This window comes from Perognathus longimembris, chromosome 3, assembly GCF_023159225.1.
Source record: "Perognathus longimembris pacificus isolate PPM17 chromosome 3, ASM2315922v1, whole genome shotgun sequence".
NCBI classification, from domain to species: Eukaryota; Metazoa; Chordata; class Mammalia; order Rodentia; family Heteromyidae; genus Perognathus; species Perognathus longimembris.
This window is the reverse complement of record NC_063163.1, coordinates 73314262-73341552: the sequence shown is the minus strand read 5'-3', so window position 1 is coordinate 73341552 and position 27291 is coordinate 73314262. Positions and strand designations below refer to the sequence as shown.

Below are 27291 nucleotides of genomic sequence, written 5' to 3'. Positions count from 1 at the left end.
TATGTAATTACATATCTTATAATAAAATTAGCTTCTCAAAAAAAAACACACCCAAAACCCAACAGAGTACAAAAGCTTTGGTAGTCCCTGGAGAAGTGGGGGAGGAGGGATGGCACCTGGGGTCCACCCACCCAGCCCAGGCAGGGATCCCACCCTAAGCCCAAATTGTGGTTGTGGCCTGGTTAGGTCCATTACACCCCAGCCTCAAGCTTACACAGGACGTGCTCAGGCCACTGGGCCAGGCTCTGGATGTTTGGATACAGGAGGGATAGCTTGAAGTTCTCTACTCCATGTGGGGACTGGGGAAGGGGACTTTTCCCCTGCTGGATCCCCCCTTTTGCCTCCTGTCCGCCCCTCTCCCCCACATACCAAGCCCCCAAACAGAGTCGCAGGACTGCTCCCCGAAGGTTTTGCATCAAGTCTTTAATGTTGTCACGCACTTTAATGACAATCAACACACTTTGGTCTAGTGTCGGCAGTGGCAACTTACAATGAGAGGGAAGGTCTGCAAGCCACTTGGGCCGCAGGGGACAGACGGACAGATTTCTTTGGGGCAGTCCCTCACCCCAAGTGTCCTTCCCCATGGTCCAGAGTGGCAGCCACATGGGCCCTGGACTTGTGTCCACCAGCTTCACAAGGAATTATAAAAGCTATTTACACATGCTCCAGAATGCTCCTGAAATCAGAAGCAAAGACCCTTTTATCAAAAGGGGTCACAGCGGTGCTGTGCAAAATCCAGAAGGGTCAGGTCCCTTGGAGAGAGATAGAGTCCAACAGAGAACACGCGACCTAGGCCATAGGGCAGCCAGGGGTGCCCAAGGATTGCCTCAGGGACAAAGATGCCCCAAAAGTCAGCCCAAATGTGGAGGTCAAGGGGACCTCCATATTATGGCTGGGCCCTAGGTCCTGCTGGCCCGAGGTATTGGGTGAGGGGGCGGCCAGGCAGTTCTTGATCTGTGGTGGTGGACCACAGAGAAAGACAAGAGTCCCCAGCAGGGCAGGGGTGACAGTGTGGGCTCCACAGGAATCAATCACACGACACAACTGGGGTACAGGGGGGCTCCAGGGAGGAGCAGAGGCCTGGTCCCTTCCTGTGGTCCCACCGCCTCCGCCCTAGCGCTCGGAAAAACCACCGAAGTCTGGTGCGGACTTTGAAAGAGTGTAATATATTCTCTGGAAAACATTGAGTCCGAAAGCCTCCCTGGGCCCTCCCGCCTTGGGAGGGGGGCTGCTCCTGGTGCCCCCAGGCTCCAGTGCTCCGTGCAGGAGTCTGGCAAGGTCCCTGGTTGAGTCCGGGGTGAGCTGACTATATGGGCAGAACCTGCTCCAGGACGGTTCTGGATGTCTGGGGGATCCTTTCTGGGAAGACCACTTCAAACTCAATGATAAGGTCCCCCCGTTTCTCAGGTGTCTTGGGGAGAGGGAGGCCTTCTCCAGGGACTTTCCGCCGCATGCCAGGCCTGATGACGTCTTTGAATACGACGGGGATGGTCCTGCCGTCCAGAGTGGGAACGCTCACAGTGCAGCCACAAAGAGCCTTGGGAAGGAAGCAAAGGGGGGGGGGGATGTTAGAAGGAATCCAGCTTAGGGGGATCTACTGCTGCCCCCACAGGTGGCTCCTGACCCTAGCCTTACCTCCCGGAGGCTGATCCTGGCTGGGTACACCACATCGGAGCCGTCCCGTTTGAAGATGTTGTGGGGCTTGTCCTTTAAAACAAAGACGATGTCAGCGGGGATGTTGTTGGAGGTCTGGTCTCCTTCCTTGGGGAAGGTGATCTTGGTCCCTTCTTTCCACCCTCTCTTCACTTCGATGGTCAAGATCTTGTCTTCGTTCCGAATGCTTTTGCCGTCAGGGTTGAGGCGCTTATGGGAGATTTTCATTTTCTTGGTACAGCCGCTGTAGATCTCTTCCAGGGAGACGCGGAGGTCGTGGGTGACAGGAGGATCTTGCTTCTTCCGTGTGGGCTCTTGGGCAGGGCGAGAGCGACTCCCGAAGTTCATGTTGGTAAAGCCTCCAATGCCCATGGGGAAGGCAGAGAATGGGTCATCCACGTCCATGCCTTCCTCTCCATTCCGCTGGCCAAAAAAGGTGTCAAAGGGGTTCCTGCCTCCGAAGAACTCAGCAAACATGGCGTGGGGGTCTCCGTGGAATGTGTAGCTGAAAGATGTGCCATTGGCACCGCTGCCGCCGCCGCTGGGGCCACCCCCTTTGAGGCCTGGAAAGCAAAAAGCTCGAGTCACGCTGCTGTCTGGAGGCCCAGCCTCATGGGAGGAGACCCGGAAGAGCAAGGCTCAAGGACAAAAAAGTTATTAAGACCCAGTCTATCAACAAACAAGGTGAAGGGGTGGTTACCCCTTTCATCCAGCTATGAAGGAGAGATTAGGAGGACCAATCCTAGGCCTGTTAGAAAAAACGTTAAGCCAATCTCGACTATGTTCCCTACTACTCAGGAGGTAAAATCTGAGGATTAAGGCTAAAGCCAGCCAGGGCACGGAAAGTCCCACGACTCTTACTTCCAATTAAACAGCAAAAAGCTAGAAGTAGAGTTATGGCTTAAGTGATGGGGCACATGCCCTGAGTGGACAACCTAAACAAGAGCCTAAGACTGAATTCAAGCCCCAGAATAAGCAGAAAGAAAACAAAATCCATCAGTAACAGTAAAACGGGGTTGGGGACGTGGCACATGTGGTAGAGTGCCTGCCTTAGATGTCTGGCTCGGGCGTTCCTTTTCGGAGCTCTGGGGAAAGGGGACCCCTAAAGGACCAACTATTTTAGGACCGGGCCACGGTGACGCACCGGGCAGTGGGTCTCGGTGCCGGTGCCCACAAGGCACCCACCATCTGGGGCCTTGGCAACGGCGCGCAGGGAGGCAGGTGGAGGGCAAGCCTCCCGCCGGCGCCCAAATCCTCCCGGATTACTAGGCCAGCTCCTCCACTCGCCAGGCCGCGGCCGGTGCCCGGGTGCCCACGGCGTTGCGAGGGGCAGGGCGGCAGGGGAAAGGGGCGCGACCGCTGGGGGACGGGCGCCCGCGGCCGCGCCCCGCATTCCCGCTCCGCACGGCACGCCACGACCCGCTGGAAGCTTCTGGGCGAGAGGTGCCGCCGGAGCTCCGCCCCCACACGGACACCGCCCATCCCGGGGGCGGAGGCCCGCGCGGCCCGATGCCCCCGCCCGCCCGCCCCGGGGACGCACGGGCCCAAGGGGCCTGGCGTGCCTCGGTTTCCCCGTCTGTCAAACGGCGGGGCCGCGCCCCAGGCCGCGCGCACCTTCCTCTCCGTAGCGGTCGAAGATGTCGCGCTTGCGCGGGTCGCTGAGCACGTCGTAGGCCTCGGCGATCTCCTTGAACTTCTCCTCGGCGCCCGGCTCCTTGTTCTTGTCCGGGTGGTAGCGCAGCGCCTGCCGGCGGTACGCGCGCTTGATCTCCTCGTCCGACGCGCCGCGGGCCAGGCCCAGCGTCTGGTAGTAATCCTTGCCCATGGCCCCCGCCTGCGGCCCGCCGCCCAGCTGTCGCCGTCCCCCGGCTCCGCCGCCGCCCCGTCGCGGACTCTATATACCCGTCCGGCGGAAGCTTCCAGAGCCCGCCAGCCCCCTCCAGAACCTTCCGCCCCGCCCCCTGCACCGCGTCCACCAATCGCCGCCGCTAAGACCGTGACGTCAGACATCCGGGGCGGGGCTTCTCCACCAACGGCCGCCCGCGCGGGGTCACGCTCCTTCCCGCCCTGCTCTGGGCAACGCCTCCTTGCGGCTCGTGTCAAGGCCGGAGGAGTCCCGCCCACTCCCCCACCAGAGCCAATCGCTTCCTTCTTTCCCTGCCACCGGACGCAGCGTGCGCCTCGACCCCAGTTGCGGCCAATAGATTACGACGTGCCCGGAGGCAGCGGCCGCTACGGAAGGGATTTCTCAGCCCCGCCCCCTGCGCCGGCCCCGCCCCGCATGATGACGGATTTGACAGCTCCCCGGGGCACGCGGCGTCGCCTCCGTTCCCGGCTGTCCCGGGGGTAAAGGCACGGCCTGGTCCTCCTCTGTGGGGCCGGATGAGCGCCCGGGGCTCCCGGACCCGCTACCGCCGGGCCTTTCCCACTGGCCACGGAACCTCCAATTCGCCCGGCCCTCGGCTTTCCCGCTGAGTCCCCGGCGACGGCCCTAGGCCCGGCGGCCGCGGCTCTAGCGCCTGGCCCGGAGCACTGGGCCTCCCGTGCCCCTTTCTCCCGCCACCGCGGCGATCGGGATCCCGGGGCCACCGTGTTCTCGGGGGGCTATCGAGGCGGCTCCGGGTCCTGGCAGCCTCCGGCTGTGCGGGGCCTCCCGGGGGAGGGCAGGGGCGGAGAGTCCTCGTACCCGCACACGGACCCCGGAACGGCTCACAGGCACGCCTAGAGGACCGGGTCGGCTTGGGTCCGGCACCCGCTAGCGCAGCACAGAGGGGGCCCAAAGCGTGGTTGAACCTGCGGGTAATCCCGGCCCTTGGGAGGATGAGGATCGTGAGTTTGAAAAGGGCTTGGGCCATAGAGTAAAACTGTTAAAAAAATAAATCTAAACCAAGACAAAAAATTCAACACCTAACAAAACACCAAAGAAACTCAGGCTTATAGAGTGTTCCGTGAGGCATGCCCTGGGCACTTTAGAATGTTCCTGAAGAAATGGAAGGTGGTGCCATGCTAGGTTTTATGAATCAGCTAAGTGAGACATCAGTCTGGGTGTTGCTGGGAAAGAATTTTTGTAAAGGTGGTCAGGTAAGCGTCCTGGATCAGCTGACTTTAAGAACAGGACAGACAGGGCCCTAGGTGCTGGGGGAGGACCCATGGAGTCAATACAGTGTGTGTGCGTGTGCGTGTGCGCGCACACCCTGAGGTTTGAACTCAGGGCCTGAGTATTGTCCCTGAGCTTTTTTATTCAAGGCTGGTGTTCTACCACTTAAGCCACAGCTTTACTTTGGGCCTTTTGGTGGCTAATTGGAGATGAAGCTCATGGACTTTCCTGCTCCAGCTAGCTTTAAACCATAATCCTCCGATCTCAGCCTCCTGAGTAGCTAGGATTACAGGTGTGAGCCATTGGTGTCTAGCAAAATTTATTTTTTAGATTTAATTTTATTGTTAAGGTGATGTACAGAGAGATTACAGTTACATAGTAACTTGTAACAAACAAACTTGTTACACCTCCTCTCTCATTTTTCTCCCACCTTCCCTCCTCCCCAACCCCCCTCCAAGTTGTAGAGTTAGTTTACAACATTGTCTCACAAGCAAAAGTTTAATTTTTAAAAATCAAATGATCAAGGGCTGGGAATGTGGCTTAGCAGTAGAGTGCTTGCCTAGCATGCATGAAGCCCCGGGTTCAATTCCTTAGCACCTCATAAACAGAAAAAGCCAGAAGAGGTGCAATGGCTCAAGAATAGTAGTGCGCTAGCCTTGAGCAAAAAGAAGCTTGGGGACAGTGTTCAGGCCTTGAGTCCCAAGCTCCAATACTGGCAACCCCTCCCCCCCCAAAAAAAATCAAATGATCCTCTTGTTGATTCGCTTGTCCACTCAAAAGACCTTCAAAATCATGACGGTCACATGAGTAAGCAATCTAAACTGCTAGTGGGGAGCAATGTGCACAAACCTCAAAAACCAATGGTCAAAACCCAGGCAGACAAAACTAAGAGACTCATCTCCAATTTGCCAGACGTGGAGCTATGGCTCAAGTGGGTAGCATGACAATAAAGCTGAGTGAAAGCCTGGGGCTCTGAGTTCAAGTCCCAGTGCCAGGGGCAAAAAATTATTCAGGTAAAAATGCACATTCTTATGAATATTAATTATAAAGCAATATTTTTGTCTAACAACCACTTTAGTCTATGAAATCTATGTATATTTTCTGTTAATTGAATAAAATAGCTGCTTTCTTTGCTTCCTAAAAAAAAATTACTGGCTACTTGAGAGGCTAAAATGGGGAGGATTGTGGTTCAAGGCCAGCCTGGGCAGAAAAGTTCACAAGAGCCTTTCTCAGTGGAAGGCTGCTTGTGCTGGCCCACCTGTCATTCTAGATAAGGTGAAAGGAAAAATAGGAGACTAAGATGTCCAGACAGGAACAAATAACCAGTGTGAAACAACAAGGTACGGAAAGCATGGCTTGAATAGCAAGCACGAAGACTTAAGTTCAAACCCCACCACGGGAAAACAAAAACCAAATCCTTGATGTTTATGGAACAAATGGTTCCTGAGCAATAATTAATAAGTCACTAAAACCAAGTAGATTGTGTGGGATCCAGGTACACAATGGAATGTTATGCAGCCATACAAAGGACAAAGCAAGACCTGAGGGTCACATGGCAGGAAAGTCCATGAGACTCTTTATTTCTAACTGATCCAGAAAACCAAAAGTGGTGGTGTGGCTCAAAGTAGCCTTGAGTAAAACTGACCAAAAAAGGAACAGACAATGGATACAATGCATTCTAAATGCATCATATTAGTGACAAAAGAAAAGAACCCACTCAAAATGCTATGTTGAGCTGTGTTCATTGGCTTTCTAGAAACAAAAACAAAAACGGAATAAAAAGCAGATTAGAAGTTGCCAGTGTCTGCATCTGCTACAAATGAGGCACCGGAAATCTGTTTTAGGATGTGCTCTAGTTTATTGAGACAGGGTCTTGCTATTTAGCTCAAGCTGGCCTGGAACTGTGAGTACTCCTATCTCCTCCTCTTGAGTGCTGGGATTACAGGTATGTGCTACTACCATACCTCACTGGAAGTGTTCTCTATCTTTATGGAGTGGTTGTTCCCTGACTATATAAGTTCAGAAGGTACAAAGAAAGGGGCTAATTTTTATTGTCTGTAAATTCTACTTCAATTTAGAAAAAGAAAGGAAGATGAAAAGATAAGGCATACAGCCCAGGTAAGTCAAGATGGGGTTGAGGTTCCAGAAACAGCAGAGCATTGGGAACGGGCCCTAGCATGCCTTATCTGGCTGCATCTCCCCTCACATTTGCCAGGACTGGCAGAGTCACAAACACACCCAGAAACCAGCCAAGCCCAGGACCTTTACTAAACACATCAGGTGTGGGCCATCCAAATGACCTTGGCTTTTCTTTCCCAAACCCTGGGGTTCTAGGTTCCAAGGCCTCGTGTTGTTCCCCTCCTCGGGAACAGCTTTACTAAAGATCAGGTCATAATTGGCTGAAAAGGCAGAGCTAGGCATGAATCCACCGCTGTGTTCCGGATGAAAGCACACCATCAGAATGTGCCCCTCCCCCCGGGCCTGCCTGGCTGTGGCACAGTGTCGTCACCTCAGGACAAAGGGCCAGTCTTTTATTTCTGCTGACAGTATTGGAAGCCACAAGAGGCTAACTAAAGGATTCCTCATACTTCCATCACTCATCAGAATCACTGGAGCAGCCAGCATGGGGTCCCCTAACTACTGAGGAGGCTCAGGCAGGAGGATTCTGTGGAGTTTTGGAGTTCAAGATCAGCCTAAGCAACAGAGGCCAGACCCCCATCTCAAATGACAGAACAGAGAGCCCGGCATGGTGACATACGATTGTAATCCCAGCCCTCAGGAGGCAGGAGCAGGAGGATTGAGAATTCCAGCACAGTCTGGGCTATGTAGGGAAACTCTGTCTCAAAAACACAAAATGAACTACACATGCAACCCCACCCCCCAACAAAATGAACCCCTCCTTGCCAGGTACTGGTGGCTCACATCTGTAATCCTAGCTACTCAGGAGGCTGAGATCCAAGGATTGTGGTTTGAAGCAAGTATGGGCAGGAAAGTCTGTGAGACTCTTGGCTCCAATTAACCACCAAAAAGCCAGATGCAGGGCTTTGGCTCAAGGCTAGCACTCCAACACGCCCCCAAAAGGTAAGGGACTGAGTTCAAGTTCCAGTACCACTACACACACACACACACACACATACCTCACCAATGGAGGACACACAGCTACTTAGATCACATCAAGAAACTTCTAGAATAAGGAGCAAACCATGACTAATTTCATGGGTTCAATCTGTCCTCCTTGGCTTCCCAACAGGCACCTCAAACTTGGCAGGCTCTGGAGTAACACTCTCTCCCTAACCCCTGCACCCCACCCCCCCAAGAATGGCAGACTTTGGGTACTTGTGGATTCCACAACAGCCAACAGAAAAAACTACTTTGGTCTGGTGCCGTGGTACATGTCTGTAATCTCAGCTACTAGGGAGGCAGATATCCAGAGGATGGTAGTTCAAGTCCATGGAGGTGAGGTGTTAGGGAGACTCCACTTTAACAAATAAGCTGGGTGTGGTGGAGTGCACTTGTAATCCCAGCTATTTTGGGAGACTGTAAGAGGATTGTGATCCTAAGGACCCTTCCTCCCCCCCCCATGGCAAAAATGTGCCACCCTATCTGAAAAGTAACTAAAATGAAAAAAGGGCTGGTGGCATGGGTCAAGTGCTAGGGTGCCTATCTAGCAAGCACAAGATCCTGAGTTCAAACCCCAGAACTATGGGGGTGGGGAGGGAGGGTGGCAGAAGAGGGGAGAAGACCATTGGTTTTGTGATTGTGGTCCTCAAACTCAAGATCCTCCTGCCCCAAACTCCAGAGTGCTAGGGTTACAGGTGTGAACCTTGCTTTTGAAAGCACAGTTGTACAACAACTTTCTGTTTTGACTCAATGGAGGTTTTCCAGGCCACAGCCTGTTTCCTGCATGATGGGACAGGTATCACACCAAAGGCTCAGGCCAAAGAAGTTTCCAGAGTGGAATCTGGATGAGTAAAATTCCCAGCTCTGACTCACCTGGCCCTGCCTGGATCCCCAGTGAATCAGGGGCCTACCTTTAGGGACTTGTCCTGGGATCCCTGAGTCCTGCAAAGTTCCCCGGTTCCGGAAGGCGAATGGAGCATCTGGAACAGAGAGAGGGGAGCAAGATTCTGCTCCTTAGCCTGTCCTGAAGGCGTGTGTGTGTGTGTGTGTGTGTGTGTGTGTGTGAGAGAGAGAGAGAGAGAGACAGACAGACAGACACAGAGGCAGAGATATCCATCCTGTGATGGCAGTCAATTTCTTTCTTTTTTGTGTGTGTGTCAGCCCTGGGGCTTGAACTCAGAGCCTGGCTCTGTCCCTCAGCTTTTATAAAAAGCTCAAGACTAGTGCCCTACCACTTGAGCCACAGCCCCGCTTCTAGCCTTTTCTATATATGTGGGGCCGAGGATTCATGTATAGGAGGAAAGCACACTACCACTAGGCCATATTCCCAGCCTCGGCTTCCAGTCTTTTAATGGTAAGTTGAACAGTCTCATGGACTTTCCTGTCCTGGCTGGCTTCGAACCGTGATCCTCAGCTCTCAGCCGCTGGAGTAGCTGGGATGACACGTTTTCTATACTGTGGAGAGGGGGTAGGTTTTTACATTCACCTCGGCCAGTCACATCAGGTGCAGCAAGATGGGGAAGGGGTTGTCACCGGCAAAGAGCAGCGAAGGGACCCCCAGAATGGGGTCAGATTCCAGTTGGGGGGTTCACCCCATTGCCTTGTTCCTTCTCAGCCATTCATGACAGATGGAGTCACCCCGCTGGACTGGCCTCTTCATCCGGAGTCCTGAGCCCTCACTCCTCCACTCCCGGCCTCCCCATCTACCCCCGGGCACCCTGAGAACTGCCCACCTCCGACTTCACCCACCATTCATCCAGCCGCGCCGCCCGCCATGTGGATGCTGCCCTCCCTGTCACTCAGCTTCTTACTCCCGCCTACCGCCTGGCGGTAACTGCCGCTTCCCTCGGTTTCCACAGAGACCGCGGCGAGGGGGCGGGGCAAGAAGGGCAGTGCCCAGGCTCCCTTATGATTGGTGGGCGTCCAGGCCCCTTCTGGTAGATAGATACTCCCTCTTGTGCCCCGCCCCTTCATTAGATTCCGCAATCTGATTGGCCAGACCTGTGGTGCGAGCGTCAAGTCTTCTCACAAGCCGGCCCCCGAGGGGAGGGAGCCGAGGGTGGGCGCGCCCTACTGTGATTGGCTAGCGGGGAGCGCGCTGTGGAGAGAGGCGGGGCGGACGCGGAGCTGCAGTTAGTCTAGCGCGACCGCCGCAACTGCGCGTGTGGGCCGCCGAATTCTGTTCCCCGCAGGTGGGATAGCGTTAGCAGCGGCTGCAGCCAGAGCCACCGTGCGGGATAGCCATGAAGCACTATGAGGTAGGAAAGGAGGAAGCCGGGACCGAGCGGCCACCGTAGGCCTCTTTTAGCTTTGAGGGAATCGCAGGACCCCCCCCCCCCCCCCGCCTTGCGTTTAGTGCGGCTGAGGGAGAGCCAGAAGGCGCATGCGCAGTGAGCGCACGTTGCGTCCCGGGCCACTCGTAAATTCGAGTGCGCATGGGCGAGGGAGGTATTTATAAATCTGCAACCCAGGCTGTTTTGGGGGTGCCTTTTCTTGATGTGGGGGGGATGCCTCTCCACAATGTGGGATATACGTGTACCTTTCTAGCGGCTTCCCTCAGAGGGCTCAGTTGTAGAGTTTGTCCTGTGGAAGAGCGAAGGTGCGAAATCCTTTTGTCAGGTCTTGCACCGTGCCTGGATTTAGGTAGAGCTTCTGTGGTCAGCCCCCATCTGTGACCTTTGCACCTCGTTCTTCTACTGGATCGGTGCCCTGAAAGCGGAGGCAGGGAGGGCGATGCCCCTCCACCGCCAGGTCCCACTGAACAGCGAAGCTAAACTCGCTTTCTGGTGACCTAGGAGGTCAGGTCCCTCAAGGAGAAATCTCAGGCCACGGCCACTCTAGAACGCAGAGGAAACTCGGATATCCTTTCCCCCTAAAATGGTCTTTTCTGTCAAGTGCAAAGCCTTGAGTTCCGTCCTCAGCTCTGCCAGAAATTAAAAAAACAAAACAAGGCTCTTAAAAAAAAATTGGGGCTGGGAATATGACCTAGTGGCAAGAGTGTTTGCCTTGTATATGTGACACTGGGTTCGATTCCCCAGCACAACATATATAGAAAATGGCCAGAAGTGGCGCTGTGGCTCAAGTGGCAGAGTGCTAGCCTTGAGCAAAAAGAAGCCAGGGACAGTGATCAGGCCCTGAGTCCGAGGCCCAGGACTGGCAAAAAAAAAAAAAAAAAAAAAAAAGCAGCTCAGGCCCTGAGTCCCAAGCCCCAGGACTGGCAAAAACAAACAAAATAGTCTTTCCTGATGTGCTTATCATCCTGGCTTGAAATATAATATCCTTAATTATTGCCCACCTTTAAGTAACGGTTGTTCTAACTCATCATAATAAGAATAGTTTAGCAAGTGCTGCATCTTTTGGTAGTGAGTCTAGAGTTGAAATCAAGTTTCTTGTCCTAATCCCCCTCAGAACATGGTTGGGAATCCAGATCTTAAGAATCACATCTGGCCACTATGTTAGTATGTTAAGTAAATCCTTTGATGAGTTGAGAGATTTCTTGTAACCTTTGCTTTGTTTTATTTTTAAATTTTTTTTTTTTTTTGGCCAGTTCTGGGCCTTGGACTCAGGGCCTGAGCACTGTCCCTGGCTTCTTCCCGCTCAAGGCTAGCACTCTGCCACTTGAGCCACAGCGCCGCTTCTGGCCGTTTTCTATATATGTGGTGCTGGGGAATCGAACCTAGGGCCTCGTGTATCCGAGGCAGGCACTCTTGCCACTAGGCTATATCCCCAGCCCTTTTGCTTTGTTTTAATTTTTGGTAGTACTGAGATTTTACTTAATGCCCTTGGGCTTGGGAGGCATGTGTGTTACCACATAAGCTATAAGCTGTGCTCCTTAACCCATTTTGCTTTGTAGTTTTTTTTTTTTTCTTTTCCGATAGGATCTTGTATTTTGCCTTGGTTGACATAGGCAGTGATGCTCTTATTTTTGTTCCCCATGTAGCTGGAGTGATAGGCATGGATCACAATGCCCAGCTTTTTATTGGATGAGATGGGTTTCCAACACACATTTTATGAAAGTTAGCCCGGAACTTCCATACCCCCAATCCCAACCTCCTGAGTAGCTTGGATAACAAATGTGAGCACTGTTTGTGACTAAATTTTTAAGTGTTGTGCATACAGCTGCCTGTATTCCAAGCAATTCTGAAAGCTGAGACAGGTGGATGGTGAGCTAGATGCTAGCTTGGGCAAAGGTAGCAAGATCCTATCTGAGGAACAAAATGCAGATAGAAGAGCAAGGGGGTGTCACTAAGAGCAGAATGTTTTGTGAGAGTCTGGGATCCACCCCTAGGATTGAGGGAAATTAAAAAAAAAAAAAGAACTTCTAGGCCAGGCGCCTGAGCTTCTAGGCTCATGCCTATAATCCTAGCTACTTAGGAGGCTGAGATCTGAGGATAGAGGTTTGTAGTCAGCCCAGGCAGGAAAGTCTTCGAGCCTCTTATCTCCAGTGAACCACCAAAAAGCTGGAAGTGGACTGTGCCTCAAGTGGTAGAATGCTAGCCTTGAACACAAAAGTTCAGGGACAGCACTCAGGTCCTGAGTTCATTCCCCAGGACTGATTACCCTCTTCCCCCCCAAAAAAGACTGCAAGAATGAAATTCCCCTCCCACTGAACAAAAACTCCCTATGTCCTTCTCCCCTCGAGCACTGACAGCTTCCCTCTAAGTAGCTCTAGATTTCCTTTTAAATAAGAGAGATTCTTTTTTTTCTTTCTTCCTCTTTGTTCTCATACAGGAGCTTGAACTCAGGGCTTCCCTGGCTTTTTGCTGGTTAATTAAAGAGTCTCTTGGACTTTTCTGCCTGGGCTGGCTTTGGACTGTGATCCTTGGATCTCAGTCTCCTGAGTAGCTCTGGAGCTACGATCACACATGTGAGCCTTCCCCCCCACCCCTTTTTTTTTTGTTGGTTGTGGGGCTTGAACTCTGGGCCTGGGTGCTATCCCTGAGCTCTTCAGCTCAAGGCTAGTGCTTTGCCACTTTGAGCCACTTCTCATTTTCTGGCGGTTCATTGGAGATAAGAGTCTCACGGACTTTCCTGCCAGGTCTGGCTTTGAACCATGATCCTCAGATCTCAGCCTCTTGAGTAGCTAGGATTACAGGCATGAGCCACTAGTGCCCGGCTCCTCCGTCCCCCCCCCCCCCCATGATGTCAAGAACTAGTGGTTGTCACTTTGCTGTTCCCCTCCTTCCTAGTCAACTCTGCTTTCAGAATAAGGTTTTTCTAGTATACTTTTTTCATTTCACACCCTTTGTCCAACCCAAGAGGAAGGCTACATTCTGCATAAGAGGTATCAGGTGGGAGACCCACTTTCTAACATGCAGCTAGTTTAGTTTTGCTGTTAGAAGTCAGATAAATAATCCTTGCTATTATCAGGAGGCTGAGATGTGAAAATCACAGTTTGAAGTCAGCTGGGGCAGAAAAGTCTGAGAGACTGTTATTTCCAGTTAACCAGCAAAAAGCTGGATGTGGCTCTTTGTCCAAGTGGGAGGGCATCAGTCTTGAGCTAGAAAGCACAGGGAGAACTTGAAGCCTTGAGTTCAGCCCCAATACTGGCACACACAGAAAAAATCTGATAAAGTAGCCTGCCTGCCAGCCTGCCCCTCCTTCCCTCCCTCCCTCCCTTCCTCCCTCCCTTCCTTTCTTCCTTTGCAGAGCTGAGGACTGAACTCAGGGCCTTCTAGCAAGTGCTTTTCCATTGAGTTAAATCCCCAACCCCAAAGTAGTCTTTTGAAGACCTTTTTGTTCTAGGAAGCTGGGCTCAGCCCAAGGTACACAGTTGGCTTGGAGAATGCTTAGAGAATCGATCCTTCTTGCTCAAGCCTCCAATCTGCCAGAGGGAAAGGAACTGCAATCATTGTTTCCTTGGTGTTGGAGAGGCTAGGGGTGTGGAGCAACGAGGGGGCACCCAAGGACCAGGGTCTATCCCCAGCCCTGCAGAGTGAAACTACACAGAAATCAAATGACCTTGGAGAAGTAATTCCCACCCCCCCCCCCTTTATCTTTGTAGCTTTCTGGGTCCTTATCATTCCCTACTAGCATTTCCTGCTCCCCACCAAGGTGATAACCAGTAGTTTCTGTGGGGAGTAGGAGTTGTCCTCTAGCCCAGTTCCCGAGCAAGCAGATTTGCTCTGCTCTGTTTGGTGAAGGTCAGTAGAAGCAGAAGAGATGCTTCCACTCAGATTGAGCACATAGTGTGAGAGAGGGTCTTAGTTTTCCACATGGAATTGGAGTTTGAACTGAATGTGTACTGCCTGTCTGTAATTCTAGCTGCTAAGGAAGTAGAGAGGTAGGAGGATGAGAGTCAGTTTGGCCCTGGGCAAAAATCTCCCAGACCCCACTCCAAAAACACCTAAAGAAAGAAGGGCTGGGCACATGTCTGTTGGGAGAGGAGCCTGCCTGCCATACATCAGGCCTGAGTTCAAACCTCAGTGCTGCCATAAAAAGAAAGAAAGAAAGAAAAAGGAATATGTTTGTACTGTGACCTCCAGTGCAGTGGGAAGTTTAGATTCCTTCCAGATACATTTCGGCTTCCAGAGAGGCCTGGGAGATTACAAAGTGCACTTCACATATTTCTTGGAGCTGGAGATAGAACCCAGGGCTTCAAGTATGCTAGCTAGGCCAGCTCTCTAGGGCCTAGCTGCGCCCCCAGCACGGAGCCACGCGGTTGACTGTCTGTCACCTAGAAGTGATTTTCTGATTTTCTGCTGTTTGGCTCGGCCTCAGGACACCTCTTCCCAGGGTGAGGGGCCCGTGGGAGGAGCGGCCCTGTCAGCCGCTTGGGCTGAAGCCGGACTTAACATGGCCAGCTCGGGAGTGCTCCGCAGGGACACTGACAGCTGGGTGAGAGGGCGGCTCCTGCCTCGGGCTGCCTGGGGGAGCAGCCCCCTGCCGGCCATCTCTCCGGCCTCTGGCCGACATCCTGGGTCCCCCTCCCTCCCCTCCAAGTTCCCCACTCCTGCCTCCTCCACTCTGAGGAGTGTGGGCCCCCTGCGGAGAGCCTCTGGGTGTCAAGAACTAGGCCAGAGGCCGCAGAACAGAGGGGGCAGGCTGGGACCCTGCGCGAGTGGGCACACTCGTGAAAATAGTTGCCTGAATCCAATCGATTCATCGCTGAGCCTATCTCTCGCTGCTCCTAGGCAAGTGAGTTTGATTGAGCAGAGTTTGATTGAGACGGCAGTTAGTGGACCTTGGGGCTGGGGGCGTGGCTAACTATCAGGGGCGTGGCCCCCGGGGGCGTGGCACTGCGGTAGTGCACCTTGGGGCTGGAGGCGTGGCTAACTATCAGGGGCGTGGCCCCCGGGGGCGTGGCACTGCGGTAGTGCACCGCCCAGCTTAGGGTGAGGCTCTGGCTTTGACCCCTAGCAACAAAAACATTAAAAAAGGCCTGAATTCACTTGTAAACCACGGTGCAGCTCCCCACCTCTCTCCGCTAGGAGAGGGTCTGGAGCCCTGGCTGTTGGGAGGTCACAGGTGGGCCGGGAGTGTCTCAGCCCCACCGGGGACAGCGGTCCTTTCAGTAGCTCCGTGGCTGTGCCAGGCTGGCTAGCTGAGGCCCCGTGTGTACTCAGAGCCACGGCGTCCTTGCTTCTGGGCCTGCTGGGTTCCTTTGACCTTTGGGAGTGGGCAGCGCTGGCCAGGCGAGGAAGGAGGGGAACCCAGGTACCCTTAGTTAGGATGTCAGGATGCCACCCACGCTTGGAGCACAAGGGGCTCCCAGGGCTTGGCCCCATTTGCACCCAAAAGGGGGTGCGGCAGAGTTAAGGACCACCTTTTCCTAGTGTGGGCTTCTCTTGAGGGGTATCAGAATTTATACTATCATTGTTTATTATTATTATTGTTGTTATTATTATTGGTGGTATTGGAGTTCGGCTTGCTAGGCAGGTCTTCTACCACTTAAACTACGACGTCCCAGCCCTTTCTGCTTTGATTTTTGAGATAGGGTCTCCTGTTGCCTGAGCCTGCGGGGATCATGATCCTCCTATCTGTGCTTTCTGAGACAAGTATGTACTGCTGTGCCCTGCTTTGTATGTATGTCCTGACATTTGCATTCAGGACCTAGGCGTGGTCCCTGAGCTTTTTTGCCCAAGGCTAGTGCTCTACCACGTTGAACCATAGTTCCATTTCTGGCTTTTTGGTGGTTAACTGGAGATAAGAATCTCAAGGACTTTCCTGCCCAGGCTTTGAACTTTGATCTTCAGATCTCAGCCTCCTGAGTGGCTAGTATTACAGGCATGAGCTATTAGCACCCAGTTTGCCTGCTTTTTATTGGTTGACTGGCTCACCAATTACAGGTGTTTTAGGAGCCCTCTTGTAGCTCAGATGAGACTAGGCTGACCACATGTGCCTGAAACCAATGTCTTGCCACAACCTGCTGCCACTCAGGATGCCCCTCCCTTCCCTCTGAGGTGCGCCCCCTCATATCTCTTCCCTCCTTTTTTCTTTCTTTTCCTCCTTTTCTTTTTTTTTTTTTTTTGCTGATACTAGAATCTTGTGCTTGCACTCTCCCTTAGCTTTTTTTGCTCAAGGCTGGCACTCATCACTTGAGCCACAGCTCCACTTTTTTATTTTGCTGGTTAACCTGAGATAAGCATCTCAAGGATTTTCTGCCGGAGCTAGCTTTGAACCATAAGACAAGGATCCTTCTGAAACCCCAGCACCAGCACTGTAGCAACTTGGCATTGCTCAAAGGTAAAACCCAAGTATTCAGGGCCTCCTACCTACTCCCCCTGAAGTTCCTTCTGCTGCACCTTCCGAGTGCCACCTTGCCACAGGGCCTTTGCATGCCCTCAGGGGAGCCAGCCTGGTGCTGGCATTCATTAGTCAGGAAGGCTCTCCCTGGCACACCCAGTGGTCCTGAGCTATCTATGGTGTTTTTTGTTCTCAGCACCTGGTATTGCATAATAGATGCTTCCTCTTGACCTAGTGACCTTGGGTGGAAAGGGGGGATTCTCTGTGCTCCTCATTTTATCCTAGCACCTGAGGCCCTGCCTGGCCCAAGGCCACTACTCCTAGGCCTTCGTGGCTGGCAACCAAGTCCTTTTCATCTCTGAGCTTGGCACATGGAGGGTTGGGTGAGGGGGAAGGGCATGGCCTCATAGTCACTCCACAGGCCGGGCTCTTCTCAGTGCTCTTTCATGCAAACTCAGCCCGAGAGGAGGCTGCCAGTTGGACCGGCTGGGCTTGCAGTGCTGCCCCCAGCCACCGGGGAACTGGGTCACAGTGTGGGAGGTGGCCACAGCTCTGACTACGGGATCTGACTGCGACCGCCCAGGGGAGATGGGCACCTGGGGCCATGGCTGGGCCCGGCCATGAGGTGGGACACACCCTGCCCTCCCCCACCTTGCACCGGGGCATGGCAACCATGACCTGTGGCTCTTGGGGACCTGCAGAGGGGTGGGTACTGGGAGAGAAACATCCTTTTGCATGTGGTGGTGGGGGTCATAGTGTTTGCTTTTGGCAAAGGGACAGGGGGGTTCCCCAGTTGTCAAATTCTAACGGTTTTACTCCCAAGATCCAAGCATGAGGTTCTGGAACTCAGAGGAAGTTTATGGAATTGGAGCATTTTGCTCTTAAAAAAAAAAAAAATCAGGGCTGGGGATATAGCCTAGTGGCAAGAGTGCCTGCCTCGGATACACGAGGCCCTAGGTTCGATTCCCCAGCACCACATATACAGAAAACGGCCAGAAGCGGCGCTGTGGCTCAAGTGGCAGAGTGCTAGCCTTGAGCGGGAAGAAGCCAGGGACAGTGCTCAGGCCCGGAGTCCAAGGCCCAGGACTGGCCAAAAAAAAAAAAAAAAAAAAAAAAATCCAGGAGCTGGGAATGTGGCCTAGTGATAGAGTGCTCACCTCATATACATGAAGTCTGGGTTCGATTCTTCAGCACCACATTTGTAGAAAAAGCCAGAAGTGGCGCCGTGGCTCAAGTGGCAGAGTGCTAGCCTTGAGCAAAAAGAAGCCAGGGACAGTGCTGAGTCCAAGCTCCAGGACTGGCAAAAAAAAAAAAAAAAATCCAAAATGCAAAACTCACCACCTGCTAGACACTCCTGGCTCATGCCTGTCTGTAATCCTAGCCACTCAGGAGGCTGAGATCTGAGAGTTGTAGTTCGAAGCCAGCCTGGGCAGGAAGGTCTGTGACACTCTCATCTCCAGTTAGCCACCCCAAAAGCTGGAAGTGGAGCTGTGGCTTAAGTGATAGAATGCTAGGCAGTTCAAGCCTTAGGACTTGCACGTACAAAACACCAACAAAAAAATCCCATCCCTAAAACCTTACCCCCAGGGTGGCTGGTAGCTCAGTGGAGCATTCTTGCCTGGTGTGTGCTAGGCGCTGAGTTCTAGCCCCAGCTCTACCAACAACGTTCTAAGAAGAACCCAGTCTCCTGCTAGCCATGCTGTGGATGCCATGAGAGACACCATGGGAGAGGGCAGGAGGCGGAGATGGAGTTTGCGCGTGGACTCACCTGCCTGCTGCCAGCAGGGGCACAGGAGGCAGTTGGTGCCTGGGCTGCTCCTGGGGTCTCTGGGTGGCCACTGGGCTCCGGGCCTCTGGTGCTGTCACAGCTTCCTGGCTGGGCACACTGATCAGAGATGGAGAGACGCAGGTGAAGTGAGGTCACTAGTGGCAAGGAGGGCCCCTCCTCTTGGGGGGGCTGCGGGCAGGAGTTGAGTTGAGGGAGATGACCCCACCTAAGTGGGGTCCCCAGACCCTCCTGGGTGTGCTGTGAGCATTTCCCTCTAAGTCACATGTGTCCTTGGGCTGGTGACTGGAACCTGGGCCTCTGCTTTTTTTTGAGGGGGGGGGTGTTGGCCCTGGGTCTTGCACTCAGGGCCTGGGTGCTGTCCCTGAGCTTTTGTGCTTAAAGCTGACACTCCACCTCTTGAGTCACAGCTCCACTCCCCGCATTTTGGCTGCTTACTTGGAGATAAGAGTCTCACAGACTTTCCTGCCCCAGTTGGCTGCAGACTGCGATCCTCAGATCTCAGTTTCCCGAGGAGCTGGGATTACAGGCGTGAGCCACCAGTGCCTGTGAAAGTAACGTGTAAGTCACGTCTATAGCCTCCAGGTGGCGCCATAGTAAACCAGTTTTCTTTTTCGAGACCGGCAATTAGTGTTGAAGACTGACCTTGAGCTGGCAGTCTTGCCTTGTTTTCCAAATGCTGTGATTACAGGCAAATACCATGGTCTTTTAACAGTAGTCTTTTAACAATTTTCTTCTTTTTCTTTTTGTGTGTGTGCTGGTCCTGGGTCTTGAACTCAGGACCTGGGTGTTGTCCCTGAGCTTTTTTGCTCAAGGCTGGTGCTCTACCACTTGAGCCACACCTCCACTCCACTTCTAGCTTTTTTTTGGCTGGTTAATTGGAGATGAGTGTCTCACAGACTTTCCTGCCTAGGCTGGCTTCAGACCCTGATCCTCAGATCTCAGCTTCCTGAGTAGCTGGGATGACAGGTGTGAGCCCCTGGCGCCCTGCTACACCATCCTAATCACCATGCTGCCTCAATGTCAGAGTCTCCTAGGAGGTTCATGTGTATGACAGGGAGGCCAAGGCTCAGGCACACTGGGCCTCCCCCCTGCAGCTTGCCTCTTCTTGCAGGAGACCCCTGCTTCTGTGGCCCTTAACCTGTGGCAGCAAAGCATATAGGAAACACCACTCTACTCTGAGTGTGGCCCATGTGTGAACCCTGTTCTGTCTGCTAGAGGGGCAGAGCGGGCAGCACCCTTGCTGGGCCATGGGAGCTGCTGGGCTGAGATGTGCTTGTCCAGTTCCCCTCAGGGTCTGCAGTGATCACTGAGGCTGGCAAAGGGGGGACGTCTTCTGTCTGCTTCTGTCTGGGTTGCCAGAGCACACTGCCCCTGCACTTGGCACTGCTCCCGGATCTGAGCCCAGAGGCCTGGTCCGGGCCAGGCGTGGGAGAGCCAGGTGTGGGAGGTTGGCGTCTGCCTGCCCTTTCTACCACAGGTGACATTCTGTTCCCATCATGGCGCCTCAGGGAGGCTGGCGCAATGGCAGCTTTCAGGTGCCGTGGAGAAACGAGGTCACAGGCTGCAGCCAGCAGGGAAGGGGAGGTATTTCTGGATGAGCAGGTGCGGCCTGTGCCACTCCCTGGCAGCCTAACTCAGCAGTGTGATTTTCTGGAAAGTAAAAGGGGAGGAAGCTGAAAGGGCTGAGCGGGAGCCAGAGTTGTCATGAGAAGAAGCACCGAGCCCCCTGCCTGGGGCGCTGGTGGCACTGAGTGGGGCTTGTATCCCTGGCCTGGCCTCTCAGCCCCCACTGGAAGTACCCTGGCTCACAGCTCCTTGCACACGCTGCCTGGGTTGTGCCAGGCTGCCCAGCATGGGGGTGGGGAGTGGTGTGTTTGGTATAGGAGACCTGGCCTTCACTTGGCACTTGTGGCCACCATTGGGCGCAGGCCTCTGCCCCATGTGGCTCAGCTGCCCTTCTCAGCCTTATGCCTCAGCCTCCTGGCTGTGCCATGGACCCAACAGCCACCGTGGCCCCGAATAGAAGCTATTACAGGTCCCAGCCTGGCAGTACCTGCAGGCTGCCATTCCATCCAGGCCTCAGCCAGACCACACTGAGGTTCCAAGTTGCAGGGGCTGCCCTAGCCTCACGGGCCTCAGTCTGCACCATTCACTGTGATGGTCGCTTTGCATCCGGCCCCAGGGCCTTTCAGGGCCTTTGCAGCTTTTTTCTGTTGTGGCCTGTAGGGCTTGAACTCAAGGCCTGGGCGCTGTCCCTGAGCTTTATTGCCCAAGCTTAGGGCTCTACCACTTTGAACCACAGCACCACTTCAGGTTTTCTGGTGGTTCACTGGGGAAGAGTCTCATTGGGACTTTTTTGCCCAGCTGGCTTCAAACTGTGATCCTCAGATCTCAGCCTCCTGGGTAGCTAGGATGACAGGTGTGCAGCAGTGGCTGGCCTTTGCACTTGTTTCTCCAACTGCCTAGATCTTCTTGCCCCAGAAGTGGGCATGGCTGGTGCCCTGGGGCCCCAATGAGCCATGTGCCAGAGCCTTCCCTGGGTACTTGTTTTTTCCACAATGACAGAAGTTGCCATTATCTGTTCCGACCTTGTGCTCTCATTATTCCTTCTGACATTCAGTCTAGAATCACACCGGCCAGGTGAAGGCGGGACTTGGAGTGAGTCCCCCATGACCTGGGACCTGAGGACTCTGGGGCTCACTTCTGTCCCATCCTGCTCCCTGAGGACCGTCCTGGGCCAGCCCAGCCAGCCCCCTTCCAATCCCGGGACTGGAGGCCATGGCCACAAGGGGGCAGTGGAGAGCAACATGGCCACTGGCCTCCCCCACAGAGCCAGGCTGCCCATGCTGGGATTCAGACTGTCACTGGCTGGGGCATTACAGTGCCAGCCCTCTTACTTGGACCCCTGAACTGTTGTCCTAAACCCCACTGTACAGTCCAGTGGTATCTCTTTAGTGCGGAGTCTTTAGTCTAGGCTGGTCTGGAACTCTTGATCCTCCTGCAGTATGCTGGAATTACAGATGTGAACCGCCATGCCCAGCACACTATACATTTTGATTTTTTGTTGGTCGTGGGGCTTGAACTCTGGGCCTGGGTGCTGTCCCTGAGCTCTTCAGCTCAAGGCTAGTGCTCTACCACTTGAGCTACATCACCACTTCCCCACCATGTATTCTCAATTTATTCTCAGCTTGGAGCTGTGTGAACTGTGTGTGAGATGACGGGTGGAGCTGTCGGGCTCAGAGGGCTGGGGAGCCCCCAGCTGCTGCCACAGTGGGTGGAGGATGAGCTTGGAGAGGCTGGGAGTTCTGGGGGCTGGGATGTGTCTCGCTCAGGAAGTTCCTACCTTGTCTCGCGGGGGTGGATGTCTGCGAATTGCGAGTTTGTGGTATTTGGGGGTTCTGGGGATTGAGCCTGTCCCTGGCCTGGTGGGGACCTCACTGGGCAACTGCTTCCTGTGGCCCTGGGCAGGGTTGGAGGAAGCCTGGCCCCGCCCCTGCAGGGTGGGCTTCAGGCCACCCATGTCCTGGCCCTTGGCCACGCCCTGACCTTGGGCTAGCGTGAGTTACTGTTGGCTAGGCTGAGGAATCTTGGTCCTCTGGGTGAGAATTCCTTCCCTGCTAGTGGGACTGTCAGGGCAGAGCTGCCTCCCCCCATGTCCTCTGTCCACTGTGCCACACCCAAGGCTGCCACAGGCCCCCTGCCACCCTCCCTACATGGCTGCCTCTGCCAGGGCCATGCTGCCTGCCTTGCCCTCAGCCTGTCCTGGCCCCCCCCCCCCCCCCCCCCCCCCCGTGCAGGGAAAGCTGGGAGCAGGGGTGGGAGGGAGGGTCTGTCTACACCCTGAGGCCCTGTGTTCAGGGGAGCTTTGCTGTTTCTCTTGTCTCAGGGCCTTTTGTCTAGTTTCATTTTGTTTCTGATGCGTCTTTGTGGCCCGTTGTTCCCCCCCTAGAACATACTTGTTGGTTTCTGGGGTGGCCCTTGGTGGGACTCTTGCCTGGCACGCAGACATGTTTGTGACAGTGAAAATCACAGTCTAGTGACATCTAGCACCCCTCACCTCCTTCCACAACGTCAAGTTCCATCGCTCTTAAAGAAGACTGGTCTGGATACTGGTAGCTCATGCCTATAATCCCAGCTACTTAGGAGGCTAAGACCTGAGGATCTCTGTGCAAAGCCAGCCCTGGCAGCAAAGTCTATGACTCATGACTCTTCTCTCCAAGCAACCAGCAAAAAGCCAGAAGTGAAGCTCTGGCTCAAGGGATAGAGCACTAGCCTTGAGTGAAAAAGTTAAGGGGCAGCCAGGTACCAGTGACTCACTCCTGTAATCCCAGCTACTCAGAAAGCTGAGATCTGAGGATTGTGGTTCGAAGCCAGCCTGGGCAGTAAAGTCTACAAGACTCGTATCTCAAATTAAGCACCAGAAAAGCCGGGAGTGGGGCTGTGGCTCAAGTGGTAGAGCGCAAGCCTCGAGTGAAAAAGCTCGGAGACAGTGCCAGGCCCTCAGTTCAAGCCCCCGGACTGGCACAAAAAATAAAATGGCAATCCAGAGCTGTCAGCCGCCATTCTCTAGCCTCCCCCACACCTGTGGCCAGTCTATCTCCCAGCGGCGCCCACTTTCTCCTGTCTCCCCCCCTCCCAGTCTTAGCAGAGTCCTCAAGACCCCTGGGGTCTACTACACTTGCACCTGGAAGAGCTTGGCCTTGGGGTCTGGGGACTCGGGGCCCTGGCATACCTCCTCGGCGTGCCTGTGGCTCCTCTTCCCTGTGGTCTGGCCATGGCTGCTGGGCTCTGGGCTCTGGGCACTGCCCCTCCCTGCCACCCCCTCCTGCCAGCCGGGGCCCCCATGGCGGGGGAAGGGTAAGGTTTCAGCTCCCCCCCCCAGCAGCTGGCCACAGGGAGAGGGGTGGTTGTATTTTAAGGTGTTGAGTGGCTCTGCAGGAACTCAGAGGCCACCTGTCCCTATGGCCACAGTGGCTCCAGGGCATGGGGCGCATGTGTCCAGCGTTGGCTGTGCACCTGTCTCCCCCCTCACCCCCTCGCCGAGCCACAGCTCTTCTCCAGGCCCCTTCTCTGGCCAGCTGCCTGGCTTTGTCCTGGGAGGAGCTCAGTCCCCCACTGCTCAAGGCCACAGAGCTGGGCAGAGCCCAGTGTGGGCAGCAGGTGACCTTCAGCACTTCCCAGGGGTAGGCCTGATGCCCATGTGGGTGAAGTGGGTGGTAGCACCCCTGGGTCACCATGCTGCCTTGCCCAGGCCCTGCCCATAGCTTCAGCGGATGGTGGCTTCTTTCTGCCAGGTGTCATGGTGGTGGTCCATCCTCGGCCCTGCCTCCCCTTCCCCCTCAGCTGAGGTTGCGGGGCACAACAGGGCCCAGGCCTTGTGCACACCTCCTCCGGCCTCCCCACCAAGCACCCTGGTGGGAAAGAAAAGGCTGACTCAGAATGAGGTCTGGTCTGGCTGGTGGCACCTGCCCTTTCCCTCTCTGGGGACCCTGCAGGTCCGGCCCCGCCCAGCAGCCTCTCATCCCCTGGGCTCCTGTGGGAGAGGAGGGCAGGTGGGGCTGTGCAGGTGACCTGCGGGCAGCCTGCCTGTGCCCCACACTTCCTTTCCCAGGGCCAGGCTCTGCAGCACTCAAGCTGTGGAATCTGTCACCTGCTTGGGAACACAAATTCACAAGGAAAGTGATCCCCGTGTCTCACAGCTCAGAGGGGAAATGCAGGATGAACCTCACGGATTCTCAGAATCGCTGGGGCTCCTCCAAGCCTTGGGAAGAAGGGTGTTGGGGTGGCCCCTGCCCTGTGGGAGTGTGGCTGGGGGGTACTGGGAGATAAATCCTCACCTGTCCCTGTGCTGTTGGGGTCTATCTATGCCTCTTCCGGACTCCCCGAGAGGAGCACTGTGGCATGATTTCCTGGGGGCTCAGCTTGGGAGGGTTTTATATTTAGCTGGGCCATGTCTCTGGTGCCACTCGGGTTACATTTGGCACTGAAACTGGTGGTACCAGGGCAGGCACAGGCTCCCTTCCAGCACCACGGCAGAATTTGATCGCCCTCTGAGCTGGCGGTGCCCGGCACTGGGAGGTGGGTGGTGGGCTGGCGGTGGGGCCGTGGCCTGGGTGGGCCTGAGCACAGCCAGGCAGCATGGACCTCAGCTTGAGCGTGGTGGCCCGGGAGGCCAGCCAGGGCCTCAGCCCCAGCCTCAACGGCTTCCCCCGGCCTGCGCCCCCCAAGGTGACCAAGAAAGCTAAGAAAGCCGTTCTCTTTTTTGAGGTGGAGATCCTGGACGCCAAGACCAGAGAGAAACTCTGCTTCCTGGACAAGGTAGGACCAGCGCCCCGAACCCTGCCCCTTGCTTCTGCAGCTGCCCAGCCCTTTGTGCCCCACCCTGGGGCCCTGTGCCCTGCCCTTCAGAGGACAAATGAGGGGCTCTGCCCATATCTGGGGCACAATGGGGAGCTATGGCCCTGGGGAGGAAGCATGACAGCCTCTGTAGGGCTTGGGGTGTGGGAAGGAGGGGAGGGCAGATGCCATCCCCTGGGGGTAGGGCACAGAGCAGCCCCAGGCATATGTGGACCCCACAAGGGCCTTGGACGACAGGGGTGGGGCTCACTTGTCTCCTAGCCAGCTGGGTCCATCCTGGGTGCCTGGGACACCAGAGCCCCCTGCCCAGACGGGCTCTGCACTGCCAGGGACCTTGCTGCTCCTGCCTGGACCATGTGGGTGGGGCCTGGGCCCTGAACCCCCCCTTCCCAGAGCAGCAGCCCAGACCTCCACTCCTGTGTCCTCCTGGATCCTGGGTCTGGGCCTCCCTGAACGGACACCCACCCTGCCTCTCCAGGTGGAGCCTCAGGCCACCATTGCAGAAATCAAGAACCTCTTCACCAAGACTCGTGAGTGCATAGGGTTCTTACTGCCCTCCACTTGCAGGATCCAGACCGGACCTTGCTTTTGCCCCTTCCCCAGGGTGCCCCCCCCACCTGGCCCTGGTTTTCCCCGGTTTGGTCAGAGTAGGCGCCCAGCATGGCCTTTGTGGGAACACCCTTGCAGGGCTTCGGAAGGACAAAGGCCGCCTCTGCCATCCTGCCCGCACTCTTTTGGTGGCCTTGCCAGGGCGGGTGGCCCATGGGGTCCCTTGGGTGCTGGCACATGGGTGGCTGCGGGCAGCCAGGTCCTACTGCCTTGTGACCGCCACTGCCCCTGCAGATCCGCAGTGGTACCCGGCCCGCCAGTCCCTCCGCCTGGACCCCAGTGAGTACGGCCGTGTGGGGTGTCCCTGGGCTCCCTGGGAGGAGGGAGGGGCCCTGGGCAGCCCTTAGCCTCGGCTGCCTCTCTGTAGAGGGCAAGTCCCTGAAGGACGAGGATGTCCTGCAGAAGCTGCCTGTGGGCACCACGGCCACACTCTACTTCCGGGACCTGGGTGCCCAGATCAGCTGGGTGACGGTGAGTCCCAATACTCCCAGCCCCCTCCCACCCCCTCCGCCGCGGGGCACGCCCACCGGTGACGACCCTACCCGCCTGCACCCCCAGGTCTTCCTGACTGAGTATGCCGGCCCGCTGTTTATCTACCTTCTCTTCTACTTCCGCGTGCCCTTCATCTACGGCCACAAATACGACTTCACATCTAGTCGGCACACGGTGGTGCAGTGAGTGGGGCGCCCAGGGGAGGGGGGTGGGCATCCCCGCGGCGCCCCTGAGCTCGCTTCCCCCGCAGCCTCGCCTGCATCTGCCACTCCTTCCACTACATCAAGCGCCTGCTGGAGACGCTCTTCGTGCACCGCTTCTCCCATGGCACCATGCCCTTGCGCAACATCTTCAAGGTGAGGAGCCCGCCCCTGCAGGTAGCCCCGCCCACCCGTCCTCGGGCTGGCGACTGTCCTGTCCACCATCCCGTCCCTTCATGGCTGGCTCATTTTCAGAACTGCACCTACTACTGGGGCTTCGCGGCCTGGATGGCATACTACATCAACCACCCGCTCTACACGCCCCCCAGTAAGTGTCCCTGGGCCATCCCCATCCCCGAGAGCCCCTCCCCGAGCCTTCACTCACGGCTCCCTGTGCTTCCTCCGTAGCCTATGGGGCTCAGCAGGTTAAGCTGGCGCTGGCCATCTTCGTGGTAAGCAGGAGGCTGGGGTGTTGTGGGGGAGGGTGGTGGTGAGGGCTAGAGGAGGGGGAGGGCGTGGCTGGAGAGGAGGGACTCTGTGCTGAGCTCACTCTGCCTGGCAGATCTGCCAGCTTGGCAACTTCTCCATCCACATGGCCCTTCGGGACCTGCGGCCTGCGGGTGAGTGCCCAAGGCGGGTGGGTGGGGGGAGTGCGGGCTGACCCCGGGTAGGCCGGGTCATACTAGGGGCCAACTCCAACCCCCTGCCCTGCCCATCAGGATCCAAGACCAGGAAGATCCCATACCCCACCAAGAACCCCTTCACGTGGCTCTTCCTGCTTGTGTCCTGCCCTAACTACACCTATGAGGTGAGGGCGGCCCCCCACCCCCCTCCCCCCCGTTCCGAGGTGTGCGTGGCCTTCCTTGGGGGGGCCTGGCAGGACAGCTGCGCTCACTGGCTTGTACTGCCCACAGGTGGGGTCCTGGATTGGCTTTGCTATCATGACACAGTGTGTGCCAGGTGAGTGTGGGCCCTTCCCTCCACACCCCTCCCCGGCGCCCCACTCCCAGCCTGCCCTGACACTTGCATCCCGCTCCGCCTTGCAGTGGCTCTCTTCTCCCTCGTGGGCTTCACCCAGATGACCATCTGGGCCAAGGGCAAGCACCGCAGCTACCTGAAGGAGTTCCGAGACTACCCGCCTCTGCGCATGCCTATCGTCCCCTTCCTGTTATAGCGCCCGGCCCCCGCCCCCCCAGGGCGGCCTCAGACCACCTTGCACCCCGAATAAAACTGCCTGCTTGCCCAGATGGACTTAATGTGTTGTCTTCCCGGGCCCAGAGACCACCCTC

General features: G+C 55.6%; 2 protein-coding genes across 3 annotated transcripts; one reads left to right on the top strand and one right to left on the bottom strand.

Moving 5' to 3' along the window:
- Window positions 1-404: 404 nt before the first annotated feature.
- On the bottom strand, window positions 405-3554 carry Dnajb1 (DnaJ heat shock protein family (Hsp40) member B1). The gene is made up of 3 exons (XM_048342342.1): window positions 3268-3554; window positions 1636-2216; window positions 405-1537 (listed from the first exon to the last, which is right to left on the bottom strand). Exons 1-3 carry the CDS (start codon window positions 3476-3478, stop codon window positions 1307-1309), a joined length of 1023 nt encoding a protein of 340 aa, XP_048198299.1. The 5' UTR covers window positions 3479-3554; the 3' UTR covers window positions 405-1306.
- A 6424-nt stretch (window positions 3555-9978) lies between these two features.
- On the top strand, window positions 9979-27249 carry Tecr (trans-2,3-enoyl-CoA reductase). 2 transcript variants are annotated; one of them, XM_048342341.1, is made up of 13 exons: window positions 9979-10128; window positions 24612-24662; window positions 25180-25231; window positions 25545-25589; window positions 25678-25781; window positions 25869-25984; window positions 26053-26158; window positions 26258-26330; window positions 26411-26454; window positions 26565-26622; window positions 26722-26810; window positions 26917-26962; window positions 27049-27249. In XM_048342341.1, the coding sequence occupies exons 1-13, from the start codon at window positions 10114-10116 to the stop codon at window positions 27174-27176; spliced, it is 927 nt and encodes a 308-aa protein (XP_048198298.1). In that variant the 5' UTR covers window positions 9979-10113; the 3' UTR covers window positions 27177-27249. The 2 variants fall into 2 exon arrangements, with proteins under 2 accessions (XP_048198298.1, XP_048198297.1); XM_048342340.1 differs by lacking the exon at window positions 9979-10128 and having other exon boundaries at window positions 24443-24662.
- The last annotated feature ends 42 nt before the right edge of the window (window positions 27250-27291 follow it).

Excerpts from the sequence above, each read along its gene's own strand:
- Dnajb1 (XM_048342342.1), bottom strand. The coding sequence starts at position 3,478 with ATGGGCAAGGATTACTACCAGACGCTGGGCCTGGCCCGCGGCGCGTCG. Across the intron at positions 2,217-3,267 it reads CGACCGCTACGGAGAGGAAG|GCCTCAAAGGGGGTGGCCCC; the intron begins GTGCGCGCGGCC and ends TTTGCTTTCCAG. Across the intron at positions 1,538-1,635 it reads CCAGGATCAGCCTCCGGGAG|GCTCTTTGTGGCTGCACTGT; the intron begins GTAAGGCTAGGG and ends TTCCTTCCCAAG.
- Tecr (XM_048342340.1), top strand. The coding sequence starts at position 24,483 with ATGGACCTCAGCTTGAGCGTGGTGGCCCGGGAGGCCAGCCAGGGCCTC. Across the intron at positions 26,331-26,410 it reads CCCGCTCTACACGCCCCCCA|CCTATGGGGCTCAGCAGGTT; the intron begins GTAAGTGTCCCT and ends CTTCCTCCGTAG. Across the intron at positions 26,455-26,564 it reads TGGCGCTGGCCATCTTCGTG|ATCTGCCAGCTTGGCAACTT; the intron begins GTAAGCAGGAGG and ends TCTGCCTGGCAG.